The 15,461-nt window shown below is 31.9% G+C and overlaps 2 protein-coding genes across 2 annotated transcripts in view; both read right to left on the bottom strand.

Annotated features, from left to right (window-relative positions):
• Positions 1 to 6,679: 6,679 nt before the first annotated feature.
• Positions 6,680 to 8,050, bottom strand: LOC127699243 (thialysine N-epsilon-acetyltransferase-like; the record flags this gene model as incomplete). Its single annotated transcript, XM_052202999.1, has 2 exons — positions 6,680 to 6,865; positions 7,862 to 8,050. Coding segments are annotated over 2 exons (294 nt in total), but the record flags the coding sequence as incomplete, so codon positions are not given.
• Positions 8,051 to 9,695: 1,645 nt separating this feature from the next.
• LOC127737595 (thialysine N-epsilon-acetyltransferase-like) overlaps positions 9,696 to 15,461 on the bottom strand; it is a 34,657-nt gene continuing 28,891 nt past the window's right edge. Inside the window, exons 5-8 of the mRNA XM_052248430.1 lie at positions 15,111 to 15,162; positions 13,165 to 13,230; positions 12,151 to 12,287; positions 9,696 to 10,096 (exon numbers count right to left, since the gene is read on the bottom strand). Coding sequence (XP_052104390.1) covers positions 9,929 to 10,096; positions 12,151 to 12,287; positions 13,165 to 13,230; positions 15,111 to 15,162 — 423 coding nt within the window. The 3' untranslated portion in view covers positions 9,696 to 9,928. The remainder of the gene's footprint in view (positions 10,097 to 12,150; positions 12,288 to 13,164; positions 13,231 to 15,110; positions 15,163 to 15,461) is intronic.

The following is a 15,461-nucleotide window of genomic DNA, read 5'->3' as shown; positions in this document are numbered from 1 at the left end:
CCATCTCGTAATTAGTGACCTCGGTCAATGTTGTTTGTTAAGTAACATTCTTAAAATGGCAATGGCCAGCTGAATTGCTGAGGGATATCCAATATACACACAAATCAATTGTAGGACAACTCAGTGTTTTTGTTTCTAAGCTTTTGTCATGCACCAGCCATTCATCTTTTGCAGGGAGCTTGGTTGTTGCTTCTTTGAAGCTAAATTTTTAGAAAAATAGTAATCTGTTTCAGAAATGAAATGAAAAAAAATAATTTGTTTCCATTGGAAATTAAGAAAAAGTAAGCAAATGTCATTGTGTTATTGAAAAACATTGTTTGTTTTTGAATAAATGAAAAAAAATCATTTGAGGTGATAAATAAATAAATAAACATGCCCCCCCCCCCCCCCCAAAAAAAAAAATCAATGATAGGTGCATAATTATCAATTGTAGCTCAACTATGGTATCAAGGTGTGATCTGAGCAAAGTGTTTTCAAAAATATGTGTTTATTGACAATGACTTATATCAAGTTATCATTCATTAGTCAAGGCCCACTTCTTTCACACTAGGGGCCACTTGCGCATTTCAATCAAAGGAGATGGTACATCTGGGGCTTTTTGGCCTTGCAAATTCATAGAAAATATGAAATGTTTTGAAGCCATTATGAATCACTTTTTTAAAGAGTTCAGATGTAAGGCCTTCACAAAATGTATGTACATATTAACTTTGGCTTTATATCACAGTTTGGATTGCTATGTACTTCATTAAAGTGAGGTCTGAAGACAGATTCTATGATTTATTTTCAACAATAGGCACATTTTAGGAAAATTTTGGGCAAATTAATATGGAGAAATTGTCACCCAAAATAATGTTTTGTCATCTAAAAGATAAACAAAATATTTAGGTCAGTTTGAACCCAAAACATATCTGGTAAACACATCAAATTTATGGAGTATAAAAATAAGATGTGGTATGGGTGCCTATGAGACAACTATCCTTTAGAGACCAAAGGACGAGATTGTAAACGACTAAAGGGCACTGTATGCCCTTCAACAATGAGCAAAACCAATACCGTGTCGTGACAAAATTGTGAAATAATTCACACATACAAACCAATGTTCTGATTTATGCTAAATGCATCAAAGTTAAAACAAATAAGGCATACAGCAACCAAAAGCAACCACTAAATGTGAGGCTCCTGACGAGACAAGTTTGTCAGCACACAACCTTCCCCCGAACATGGGCAGATGGTGTAACAAGACAACATAAACAAACTATAAAATCAGTTGACAAAGGCTTAGCAGATCAGCATTAAACACAAAAAAAACTTAAAAATAGGACGAAAAAACACAAGGTACCATACTGAGAGTATATACACAGTCACTATAAGCTAGTTTAAAGTCAATCCAAACTTACAAATAAACCAAATTTTCCCAGAAGTTCCTTCTTAATTAAACTCTCATATTCCTTTGTCAGATGCAAAATGACAGATTAATACTTGCTAGTTATTTGAATTGTTTATGATGGTTATCCATTCTGAATAATTATTTGTTTTCAAATGTATCTGATCTAGATAACAAAAACAACACTTTAAAAATGCATGCATCAGAAGCACTTTTCTGGATTTACCTTTATCAGGAACTCTCAAAGCTAAATATTGGAAAGTAAAGGATGTATAAGATGATGAAGGTAAATCCAGAAAAGTGCTTCGGATGCATGAAACTTATATTGCGTTGTTTTCATTTATTTCACGCTGCACTGCTGGAACAGTATACCTAAGACTCACTTTTTGACTCCGTCAAGGTGAGACAAAAACTATGATGTTTAGTTCATAAGATAAGGAAATACCAGGAATTAGACATAAATACAATTCACAATACAATACAAACAATGAAATAAAAAAAAAAATAAAGAACAATTTAAGTTCTTAAAGTAATATATAGACAAAGAACTTATAATTTTAAATATATAATGCAAGTGTGATTGATATACTGACAACAAACAAATAGACAAAATAGATATCCCAAGTCAGGAGCCTCTGGCCTTTGTTAGTCTTGTATCATTTTTAATTTTAGTTTCTTGTGTATAATTTGGAGTTTAGTATGACGTCCATTATCACTGAACTAGTATACATATTTGTTTAGGGGCCAGCTGAAGGACGCCTTCGGGTGCGTGAGTTTCTCGCTGCATTGAAGACCCATTGGTGGCCTTCGGCTGTTGTCTGCTCTATGGTCGGGTTGTTGTCTCTTTGACACATTCCCCATTTCTATTCTCAATTTTATACATATATATATATAGCACATAATTAGTTTAGATAAACATATAATCAACAAGCAAAAAAAAAGTTAAGCATGTCTACGGGCCATCCTGTGTCAGCAGCAAATAGAAAAGCATTATGGTTTCCTAAAGGCAGCTGACACCAGGGGGCGATACCTTATGGACCATAGGCATGTCAAATATGTGTAAATGTCTCGTTCCTACCTGTATCAAAAGCAAACAAGGTAGCATCATAGGTAACTTTAATGCAGTTGATACCAGGGGACGATGTCTTAATGATATAAGAGAACATTTGAATAAATTATGTATTCTATTAACATATATATATATATATATATATATGTATATAAAAAATTAACTAGTATTCAGATCAATATTTATTTCTAAGATGTCCAATCAAATGTACATACACATATAGATTCCCATTAAATAATATTCACTAAGGAAGATGTTTGTATATAAAATTACATATACTAACATTTTCTACACTAAATAACCAGATGATTTTGTTGTGACTGCTCATATTATTAAAATAAGAATTACATTTTGCAATGCTAGCTAACATATAATTTCTATCATCCTCAAATTTGTTGCAATCAAAAAGAAAATGAGCCTCGTCTTCGACAGTGTTGGAAGAACATTTATTACATATTCTGTTAAGTCAGGGAATAAATACCCTGATATCTACCTAGTTCTATTTGTAACTTATGAGAAGATACACATAACTTTATATATATATACTAAAAAGTAAGTAAGTCAAACTTTATTTTGATTCGGCATATTGACAAACATACAAACATAAGCTCTAATGAGCTTTTCACCGAATATAAAAACATATGCAATAACAAATAAAACAAGGCATGCAGCATGCAAATAAATAATAAAAAACAGGACCACATTTAACTCTAGCATATACATGCATCTTGCTAAATGCCAAAACATATATATGAAGCACTAATACAGGAATAATTTTAAAAATTTGCAGTTTAAAATTTTTAAAATAATTTATAAAGTAAAAGTTTCAAATCTTGTAATTATTAAAATGTAAAAACAAAATTTCAGTTGCAATGCAAGCTGTTAATGCAGCATAAAAAGCATAAATAATGTAACACAAATTACCTACAGGCAGATCAAAAACAGTCTGTTCCACTCAAGGACTGAACAAGTCTTCTAAAATGTGAGAAGCTGTTAACAGTCCTGAAATGGTCTGGTAAGCTATTCCATAAAGAAACAGCAGCAAAGCTAAAAGTTTTTTTCCATATGAGGTAGTTCTTACCTGTGGTATTTCCAAAATATTACTGTATCTAAAAGAATATTTAGTGTGTTTAATTTGGAGCAAATTTTGTAAGCATAAAGGAGCCAAATTATTTAAAATTTTATCAGTCTCAAGTGCCATTGTCCTGGTGCGTCTTACTTGTAGGGTTGGAACCTTTGCGTTCTCAAGAAGAGTTTCAGAGGATGATAAATACCCGGTAGTCGTCATATACAAATCTTAATGCTCTCTCTTGTATTTTTTCCAGTTTTTTAGAATTTTTCTCTGTACAAAAATGCCAAGCCAAAGGGCAAAAATTAAAATTACTCAAAATGAAAGTATGAAAAATTGTAAGTTTATTTAATCTGTTTAAAAAGGATCCAATTCTCTTGAGAACATTCAGCTGTTGTGATGCCTTTCTACACAAGTTACTTATATGTGCATCAAATTTTAGTTGGTAATCAATATCAATTCCTAGTAAATTAACGGTTTCTTCACATGATAAAATATTTTGCTGAATTTGTATAGATGGATTTTTTGCAAAGGTTCTTTTCCCTACAGCAATAACTTGAAATTTATCAGGATTTGCCTGCATCTTATTTTCTTTAAACCAATCAATCAGCACTTGAGACTCAGATCCTAATGTAGATAGCCTTCCAAGACGTCATAATTATTTGAGCTAATAGTTATGACCATCTCGTATCTATATTAGAATCTGAGTCTCAAGTGCTGATTGATTGGTTTAAAGAAAATAAGATGCAGGCAAATCCTGATAAATTTCAAGTTATTGCTGTAGGGAAAAGAACCTTTGCAAAAAATCCATCTATACAAATTCAGCAAAATATTATATCATGTGAAGAAACCGTCCAGTTACTTGGAATTGATATTGATTACCAACTAAAATTTGATGCACATATAAGTAACTTGTGTAGAAAGGCATCACAACAGCTGAATGTTCTCAAGAGACAATCCGCACAGGCTACCCGTTCGAGGGACTATGAACATTCCAGTGGGAAATTACAGTTTCAGAACAACCCGGTAGCTTCTTAACTGCTTGCTTCAAACCGCAAGCTTTCAACTTGAACTTATTGGTTTACTAACTTCTCAGTTAAACCTTCTTTATTTGCTGGTATTCACTTTCCGATGCGTAACCATCAACAGCCAAATAACAAATGTTTACTTATGTGGGTTTTTAACAACCTTGACTGGCTATAAAGACCTCACACGGCCGGCCCTGGCTTGCGCCTTTTTGGGCAACAAATGAATGAATTCGTACACTGTATATACCAATAGCGCGGACCCCGAAGAAAGGTGCGCTATCGATTGCGATCAAACTTAAATTAGTCACAGGAACTTTTATGACACAAAACAAACGTGCTAGCTTTACAAAAAGTAAATCTCCTTTGTGTAAACTCTGTGATGATGAAGACGAAGACATTGAACATCTACTATTAAAATGTAAGGTTCTAGAACCTATAAAAAGTCCCTTCATAAATCAAATTGAAGATAATATACTTAAAGATGCATCCATTTCCTTTTATAAATTGTCTGCAAATACCCAGACACAATTAATTATGGATTGTACTAAACTTAGACATCAGAATTCAGATTTATTATTGGATAGAAAAACAGAACAACTATGTGAATTAATATCCAGAAAATTGTATGAACTGCATACTATAAGAGCCAGAACCCTTAAGTATGCAGAAGAAACATTCAAAATAAGTGTATACTGATTGAGTATTAAACTGATTTAACAGAACTAGTGATAACAATTAAACTACCAATTGCGGACTTGTATATAAACTGTAAATACATATTTGTATGATATTTTGGATGGTGGAGGGTCATATATACTATTGTACTCTACTAAGAGGTTGTCCTGAAGGACGGAGAAAGATTCAGCGGTAAGGTAAGGTAAGAAGAGCAACCAAGGATAAAGTGATGATTTTTAATGAAGTTTTCGTTAACGTATTGTTCAAACGGGTAATTTATGATGGATTTCAATTAAACAATGAATTACAAATATTGTCTTATGCTTCAACTGTATTTTTGTCACAATTATTTGGCCTTTTTAACTTTTTTTGATTCGAGCGTCACTGAAGAGTCTTTTGTAGACGAAACGCGCGTCTGGCGCAAATACAAAATTTCAATCCTGGTATCTCTGCATGATGAGTTTATTTACATGTGTTATAAATAATAGTAATCTCAGTCAGGAAACTGTCGTACAAATAGCGAACCCATGTAATTAAAGATCATAAGACATTTCTCCAATTTGGTTTTAACATACAAAACAATCAAATGCATTGTAGCATGATTTTAAAAAATGGTTTGGTTAAAATACCTACAAATGTAGCTATGTAATGACACCATGCAAGATAAGCAAAAACTCGTAAAATATACTTTCTATTCAATTTCGTCTGAAACGTAATTACACAATATATATGATGGTCTATATAGGGGATTTCATATCTGTATTCTTTAATTTTGTAGGCCGTTTTTCTCTCTAATTTTTATATATTTTGCCCATTATTCTCTATTCTTTATAATTGGATATGTTTTAGCACTTCATTATTCTCTATCCTCTATATTTGGACATATGTAAGCACCCCGATATTCTATATTCCTTATTTGTTAGCCGATTTTCTTTATTCTTTATCTATTTTGCTTATTATTCTCTATTCTTTACATTTAAGTACCCTTAATTAATTTTTTTAAATGTTTTGGGGCTCATTTTCTCTATTCTTTATTGTTTGCCCATTATTCCCTAACATCACCCAAACCTTCATATATAAACAATCAGGTGCGTCAGATCTTGATGAACGAAACGCGATGTGAGGGTAAACGAGACAGCAACCTAACATCACTATTAACATATATTGTGCGCTTGTTAATTTATGTAACTGAATTATTTATTTACAAAACACCGAGAAAAGACTTAATTATTGTTTATATTAATAATGCTATTTTTTATAAATTCAATTGAGGTGATACGGGAATGATTGACGTACAAATAAGTGACAGTTGTTTTCCATTTGTTTGATGTGTTTGAGCTTTTGATTTTGACATTTTTAAAGGACTTTCCGTTTTGAATTTTCCGTGGAGTTCGGTATTTTTTCTATTTTACATTTTACACACCATCTCTTGTAAAAACGCGGGGTGGGCATATGTCTACTGTGATGTCAGTATATATTCATTTACAACTGTTGCTTAAAGTTATGAACGCTTTCATACGAAATAGATGTCATTTTCATGTCCCGGTCAAATCAAAAGCACTTTTCTGTTTGTAGTAGTCTATCGAATTAACATTCCAATTTAACACAACAAAATCTAGCCGCGGACACTGCATCTCTATTCATATTTGAAATAAAAAAGGTGTTTTTTTTTCGATGATTTTACTTTGTTTTTATAGGTTTCTATGGTTGCTAAAACGTTGATAACAAACACATAAATGCGAAAAGCAAAATGTGCATGCTATAGATAAAATCATAGATACCAGGATTAAAATTTTATACGCCAGACGCGCGTTTCGTCTACAAAAGACCCCAAAAAAGTTAAAAAGGCCAAATAAAGTACGAAGTTAAGTGCATTGAGAACCCAAAATTTTTAAATGTTTTGCTAAATACAGCTAAAATAATCTATACCTGGGGTAGAAAGTTCGAAAAATGCAAAATTTCGTAAACAATTAATTTATAATCATGACCATATTAATCATAATTCATGTTAACACAACAGTGATAGATTAGTGTGGGATGCATGATATTAGACGTAGAGCACAGTTAGTATGTTCACAGAAACTGTGAGCATTGTATATATAATATTTAGTTTTGTCTATGTTATACAGGTATAAAGGCATTGTATTTCTGAGTTTTATTGTTTAATTATTCTCTCTTGTACATTTTATTATATCACTGAACGAGATAAGATGGCTGAAGGCTGGTCAGATCTTTTAATCTCTGTTCAATGTATTTACATTTTTCTTGGCTGAAGTCGAGGCGAATGTAACTTAACATATTGTATGGACTCTTGTATATTGTTGATGTACTTTGATTTGATGTGACTTTGTGTTGTAAGAATGCTGTCGCATAGACGTTTTTTTAAACCCCATTCCCTTTTATTCATATTCACATTCCTTATGAAATGAACTTTCAGTAAATGAAGAATAAAGAAAATATTTAATTATTTTAATGTTTGAATTATCTTCTAGCAATCAATGTTTTTTTTTTAATAAATAGTTGTCATTTTTTTATACTGTATTGCATTCAATGTATTGGACAATATGGCAAAAAAACTATAGATGCTATTCTTTCATACACCATATTGTACAGTTTTTACGATAATTTCTTACTTAGGCTATTGTAGCGCGCATTTTAGGAACATAAGATTTAACTATATTTTCAATTTTCTTTTTGAATTCCGGTTTAACATATAGATCTCCCATGTAAATACTCCTACCCTCCCATGTAGAGTATGTGTAATGATACAAAGCATATCCGACAAGAAGTGGTTTATCTACAATATCACATATATTTGGAGTGGTTTATCTGAAATATCACATATGTTTGTAGTGGTTTATCTACAATATCAAATATATATGTAGTGGTTTATCTACAATATCACATATGTTTGTAGTGGTATATCTACAATATCACATATATTTGCAGTGGTATATCTACAATATCATATATATTTGTAGTGGTATATCTACAATATCACATATGTTTGTAGTGGTATATCTACAATATCACATATATTTGCAGTGGTATATCTACAATATCACATATATTTGCAGTGGTTTATCTACAATATCACATATGTTTGTAGTGGTTTATCTGAAATATCACACGTCTTTGTAGTGGTTCATCTGAAATTTCACATATTTTAATAGTGGTCTATCTGAAATATCACATATGTTTGTAGTGGTTTGACGGAAATATCACATATGTTTGTAGTGGCTTAACTGTAATATCACACATGTTTGTAGTGGTTTAACTAAATATCACATAGGTTTGTAGTGTATTAAAATAAAAACGTACAGCAACGCAATGCAAGATTGGAAAACAAGTGACAAGTCACTAATACAAATTCCTCTCCTAGAATTATTTGTTTACCTGATTATGATATTTATCATAAGTTGCAAAATCAGGCTAGATTATTTCTCTAAAAGTTATTTAAGGATGTTCGCTACTCTGTTTCAAAATAACAAGCTTTTTGAAAGACTGTCATAAATTGATAGTATATAAATGAAGGAACTAAAAAAGCAGAAAAAAATGAAGGGTCCGTGTGCTTGTTTTCGAGATATAAGCCATTGAAAATTTGGCGGGAAATGATTCTCTCTAGATTTTTCATACATTTAACATTGGCACCGTTTTTCTTTCAAAAACATTGAAAAAATAACAAGGATTTTATAAGATTTTCAAATATGCTTTTTAAACTATATGTAATAAAATTATGAAAAGAAAAGTAGGGGTTAGTGGACAAAATTTCTTAATGGAAAAACTATGGACAAAACCAGAGGATTCCGAATATCTGACAAAAAATCAAAAACAAGAGGAGCGAACATCCTTAAGTGCATCATCATTTGTTGTAAATTTATAAATATTTTAACTTTATCATTGTGTAAAAAAGCAACTAAATACGAGTCGGAATAATAAGAACTCTCATCTTAAATTCTGAAGTCATTATTTATATGTACTTGTATCATTTTCTCAAATTGCACGAATTAAACTCACCTTTTCCTTGTCAGTCCATCAATGTCAATTTCATAAAGAATGTGAATACTTTATATAATCTATAAAGTTGACTTATTGCATAATCCTGGATGATATACACTTTTGAAAATCAGATTTCTCTGTATGGGAAAAAATAATTTGACGAAATTTGAAACCCATTAAGTATAAAAATAAGAAGATGTGGTATGATTGTTAATGTGACAACTGTCCAAAAGAGACCAAATGACACAAATTAACAACTAAAGGTCACTGTACGGCCTTCAACAATGGGTTAAACCCATACCGCATGCCCTTTTAAAAGGCCCCTGGGAGCTGTTTTTCATAAAACAAATATTGTGAAGTTTGAATCATTAGATAAGGAAACAGATTATTGTTGGTTGCTGAAACTTCCAGTGGCAACTATTTCATGCAAAAGAAAATAGGAGGAATATGAAACAAGATGAAGTCTATAACTTTGCCTTATATTTTACATCGACTTATATACATTTTATAACATAAAAAGGTTGCCTAATGTACAATTACCTACCAATATAATTTTAAAACTATCCCGTAAATACAATATGAAATATTTACAATGTGATGACAAATAAGCACAATATTTTGGGAAACAAATTCCCTTCTACATTCTCGTATAACTCTTCTTAAATACGCCTGCTGCCTCCATTAAAGTAAAACGATTTTCCTGTTTATTTACTCAATAAATTCTGCATTGCTTCTTCTGTAAGTCTATATATATGAAGTTGTTCAGTTTCAGTCAGATTAATAGCTCCTTTTTGCTTGTAATAATCGACAGCCACTTTATTCCAGCATGGTACTGCCCATTCCATACAATTGCAGTGAGTATCCAGAAATACCTAAATTACAAAAACACATATAAAATCATTAAACATGTATATGTGCTTAATGATATATTGTTCTTTTTATCAGTGGTTGGTGGAATTATTGTCCAAGCAAAATACTTGCTATTACCTCGTACCTTTAATAACTATTAGCTTGTCGTAATGTTCTATCGTATTGTTTATTTGTGTGTTTCTCTGTCCTGTATGTTCTTCCATTTATTTGTATTGTAGTCTTATTATGTAATGTTGCCATTTTAGTGTTATATTTAACATTGCCATTAAAGCGGGAGGTTTGGTTAGCCACAAAACCAGGTTCAACCCACATTTTTTTTTAAATGTCCTGTACCAAGTCAGGAAACTGGCTATTGTTATGTTTTAGTTCGTTTCTGTGTGTGTTGCATTTTAGTGTTTCTGTTGTGTCGTTGTTCTCCTCTTATAGTTGATGTGTTTCCCTCAGTTTTAGTTTGTAACTCGGATTTGTTTTTTCTCAATCGATTTATGAATTTCGAACAGCGGTATACTACTGTTGCCTTTATTGCATCACTTATAATGAAGGGGGGTATGATACCAGCCATTATCATGAATTTGGCCCCTGAAATTTCAAAAAGGGTTAATTTATTAAAGATTTTCTTTATGTTAGTTTAATAAATAAATTGACAAGTTGATGTAATATGGTATCTTTAAATAGTGCAGAAAGGTCACTTGTGATGCCCCCTTCCGTGGGGAAAATTTGGTTGGTTATATAGGGAATCACTGAAGCATGACTGGAGCGGGCCCCCCTTAGGTCAGTCAGCGTCCCCCCCCCCCCCCCCCCCCCCCTTTATGAAAAGTTCTGGATCCGCCACTGAAGTGTTATTTGGTATATTTATAATACTTTGCTAGATTTATAATATTTGATAGATTTATTATACTTTGGTAGATTTATAATACCTTTTGATTCAAGGGGTCTTATCATACCTTCTCCTTTAGGTTTCCAAATATACTGTTCATTGGTTCAATATGAATGATGCTTTTTTGCAAAATATTTTGAATTTAGTTCATTTTCTAAATTGCTACAATTTTATATTGCAATAAATCTTTAACTAGGTAATAAATTAGTTATAACCTATTTCATAATTAAAAAGAATAATTTCTCTTGTAAATACATATATCCTTTTGTTTATGTCAATGCTTGTGCTTTATAGTATTTTTCTCATTTAATTTGCTGCATGTTTGCATGAATTTGTTATGATGTTAAGTAATTTTAACATTTCCCTGCATTCACTGTCATTTCATGACCTCTATTTTAGGTCTACCAAGGAAGGGAATTATCATTTTTACAAATATAAAACTTCTTTTCAAATACACATATTCAGCATTTAATTTTGACATGCCTTATCCTTAGATCCAACTTTTCTTAGTATACATGTTTAGAATACTTGATTTCAAGGGATGATTTCAGCTTCCCAATTGTGAACTTTCCATTTATATGTAGTAACATTCCAGCAGCGCCTGTAAAGGAGTATATATCTCCCAGTTGGTGCGATATTCCAGGGCTTGTTTTTCCTATCATAATTTCCTTTATAGAGGGTTGCTGCTCACAAAGAAGCTATTAAACCAAGAGTTCCAAGTGGTGAACTTGAAATCATCCCTTCATAAATTTTACGGACGCCATCACGAGTTGGTTGACCGTTATGGAATATACGTTTCCCAGATGACAGCGGATATTTTCCAATTGTCGTAACTACAATCCCGTCCCCTTTCCCCGAATGTGACCTACCGAATTAAGACTTATTACCGGGTTTGTACTAACACGAGGAACACGACGGGTGCCACATGTGGAACAGGATCTGCTTACCCTTACGGAGCACCTAAGATCACCCCAGTTTTTGGTGGGGTTCGTGTTGCTCAGTCTTTAGTTTTCTATGTTGTGTTTTGTGTACTATTGTTCGTCTGTTGGTCTTTTTCTTTTTCAGCCATGGCGTTGTCAGTTTATTTTTGACTTCTGAGTTTGAATGTCCCTTTGGTATCTTTCGCCTCTCTCTTGCCACAGATATTATAAAAATAGTTTAGATGACATATTGTTTTACCTTGACAGCAGTCTTTAATAAGTTAGTACCTATTCCATTATTTCTATGTTCAGGTTTCACATAGAAGTCCTCCATATACACTGTTTTACCAACCCAAGGGGAATAAGTATAATAATATAACAAATATCCAATTACGTCTGAAAGGAATGAAAAATTGAATCATTGTACTTTTAAGCATTCTAATCGATTTCGATAAATTCCATTATTTAGATGAATGATATTATTTGGGATCCAGAATTCTGACATGGTAGATAAACACTATCTTATCTTGTAAATGTTTCCCTTTTTTGTTATTTGGAAGATTTTGTAGTTGATTGTTGATCTTTATGAGTGGTAGTCAAAATTATTCACAATGTTTTTCTACTAGATTAGAGCTTGACATATTGTGAAGACACTAATATATAATTGTTGGACTGTTTTTGCATGTCCGTTTTGTTGTTGCCTGTCTCTTTGTTACCCAACTGACACGAACCAACATCGCTTTTTATTTATATTACAATTAAGATCCTTGACAAAACAGAACTCAGATGCAATGACATTATACTTAGTATCCGTTGAAGTTTTTATTTTCTACCATTCATACATGGACCATTGCATTTCTATTTGATACATTCGGTTCTTATGTTACATTATTTTCTGTCGTATTTGTCGGAAATGAATGAATACAGTTCTGAACTTCTGGCCTATTAGACGATGCATATCTGGAATATTTTTATCAGCTTATATATGTTGATTTCCATCCAATTAATGTGTGGCAATTTTGGGCATAAAAACATACAATAATATATGCTTAACGCATGTTTTTATAATAAACTAAAACATTCTTATCAAATTCACATTTACAACATTGTTCCTTTAGTAATTAAAAATGCTGATACAAACGTTCAAGTTCATTGAACTAGATAAATTATAGACATGTAGCTATCGAATCCTTATTCAAGTTAGTTGTCTTTTAGTAATGCTAAATCTATCATTGCAATTGTTAGTTATTGGAATGTTTATAACTAAAAATACCTTTATTCACTTCAGCAACAAGACAATGAAATAAACTGTTATTACCAAACCCGTCTCTTTGGAGAGCTAGAAGAAATATAGCAAATCAAGTAAAGTAATAAACATTGTTGAGAAGAGAAAATAACTCCCTTTTATATTTTGTATAATGAAATATAAAGTGAGAGAGGATAACTAACCCGTATTGCTGATATGATGATGACGATGAATTGTTTTATAATGTCCAGTAACAATTTTAACATGCAAATCAAGACGATAATATGTATAATATACTCGAAAAAAATTAGCAACACAACTTCTGACTAAAAATAAAGTACAGCAAAATCTTGATTTATCTTTCAAGTTTGTGCTTCCTTAATCTTCAAACATTTGTTAAAGTTATGTTGGTCAAATTTCAGACAGCTACACTGTTCGCAAACTTAGAGGAAAGAGTTCAAAATTGAAAGTGACCATTTTAACAATTTTTTGCACATGGTCTAGTTAAACAAATGCATACAACGTACAGAATTAAAAAAAGTGGTGATTCTGATGGCATCATTGTTAACATATGAACAGAAACTAACACATTCCCCTCGCAAGAACAAAATTTAAAAAAAAACTGGTAGGGGCACATTTTTACCCCCAAATTTTTATCATAATTTTTTAGATTTCTAAACTGACTTATTTAATCAATTCAATATCCTTAAAATCAGGAATGCTGTTAATTTAAGATCTTATTAAGCATTTACTACAAAGATATATGCTCTCAAGGTTTGACCCCATTAATTTGAGAGGAAGTGTTGCAAAACTTTTTTTGAGAAATATAAGTTTAATGCTTTATTCAGCCTATGCCAACATTTTGAAATTTAGGCATAAAATTGTATGAAAAATGTTGGCATATGTTGAATAATTTGTAACAGATTAAGTGCTATAAAAAATAAATTGATTAGGGGCTAATCAATATACAACCAGTTTTAAACTTAGCGTTTAAATGTAGATAACTACACAGAAATCTAAAGATGAAACCCCACTAACAAGCTGGGTGAACGGATATGGTGCTCCCAAAGAATAAACAGTAAATTTGCTGTTCATGCTCAACTAGTGGTTTCCTCGTGTTGATCATTGCAAGTAAAAGCGAGTTTGCCCCTAAATATAACAATAATATGTATAATTTTTATACTTCAGGTAAATGCAATGGTTATTTTCTATCTCTTCATTCTAATTAGATAAAAGAAAGATTACAATTCATATTACAATGTCCTTTAAAATATGCTACTTAACAAGATAGAAATTACACAGCAAGGCCGTGATATGTTATATGAAATAACGTAACATTATTCTGTGTCACCTAAGATTAATAATGTAAATAAGTTTACCCGAATTATTTGCCCTTTACATACGTTATTTCCTGCCAAGTTATCTAACATATATCTCGATGTGCCCCGTGGTTGTCTAAATGTTTGTGTTATTTTTGCACGCTTCAGTGTGATCGTCGGGCTAAATTATGACAGTTAATGTTTGATTTCTTTGCCAGATTTATTTTATTTATTTTACTCCATGGCTTTTTCCTTCATTTTAAATTTGGCATGATCGTCAGTTTGCAAAGAATTCCGCTCAAATCGGTGCTAGGGGCCGTCTTAAACTTTTATTTTGCATCGTGTTGAAGGCCTCAATGTAACTTTGAGATGAAGAACAGCAATAATAGCGCTGTTCCTTTGCTTTTTGAGTTTCTTGCTGTGCGTGTACTGATTTTGTATCATGGGTGGATATCCCGTATCCTTTCCTTTCTATTATAACATTTTATACATATAACTTAAGTTTTACATATTTGCAACTTTAACAAAACACAAAATACATTTAAAACTCTGCTAAAGAAACTTACGATGTATTTGGCAGTAACAATGGCATAAAAAAACCACTACCACCACCAATGCAAAACTTGGGACTCAAATGAAAAAAAGTATACTTACTGTCTGCTTTGATTTTCACTTCATGTTCACACTTTACATGTGCAGCTAGTTCCTACAATATAATAAAATGCTCCGCTGGGGCGCAGCTTGACACGACCGCAGAGGTCGAACCCTGAACAGTTGGGGCAAGTATGGACACAACATTCAAGCTTGATACAGCTCTGAATTTGGATTGTGATTAAATATTTGACACAGAATGAATGTGGTCTAAGAACTTAAAAAAAATTAATTTACCTATTCAAACCATATCATTATTATTTGCTTTTATATATAAATCAGAAATAACCAATTTAAAATGGAAAATTTTAAAGAAAAAAAAAGGAAACCCCCCCCCCCCTCCCCCCCCCCCCC

Source organism: Mytilus californianus, unplaced genomic scaffold (assembly GCF_021869535.1).
Source record: "Mytilus californianus isolate M0D057914Y unplaced genomic scaffold, xbMytCali1.0.p SCAF_4, whole genome shotgun sequence".
Lineage (NCBI taxonomy): Eukaryota > Metazoa > Mollusca > Bivalvia > Mytilida > Mytilidae > Mytilus > Mytilus californianus.
Note: the sequence above shows the minus strand (reverse complement) of the source record. Positions and strands in the feature narration are given on the sequence as shown.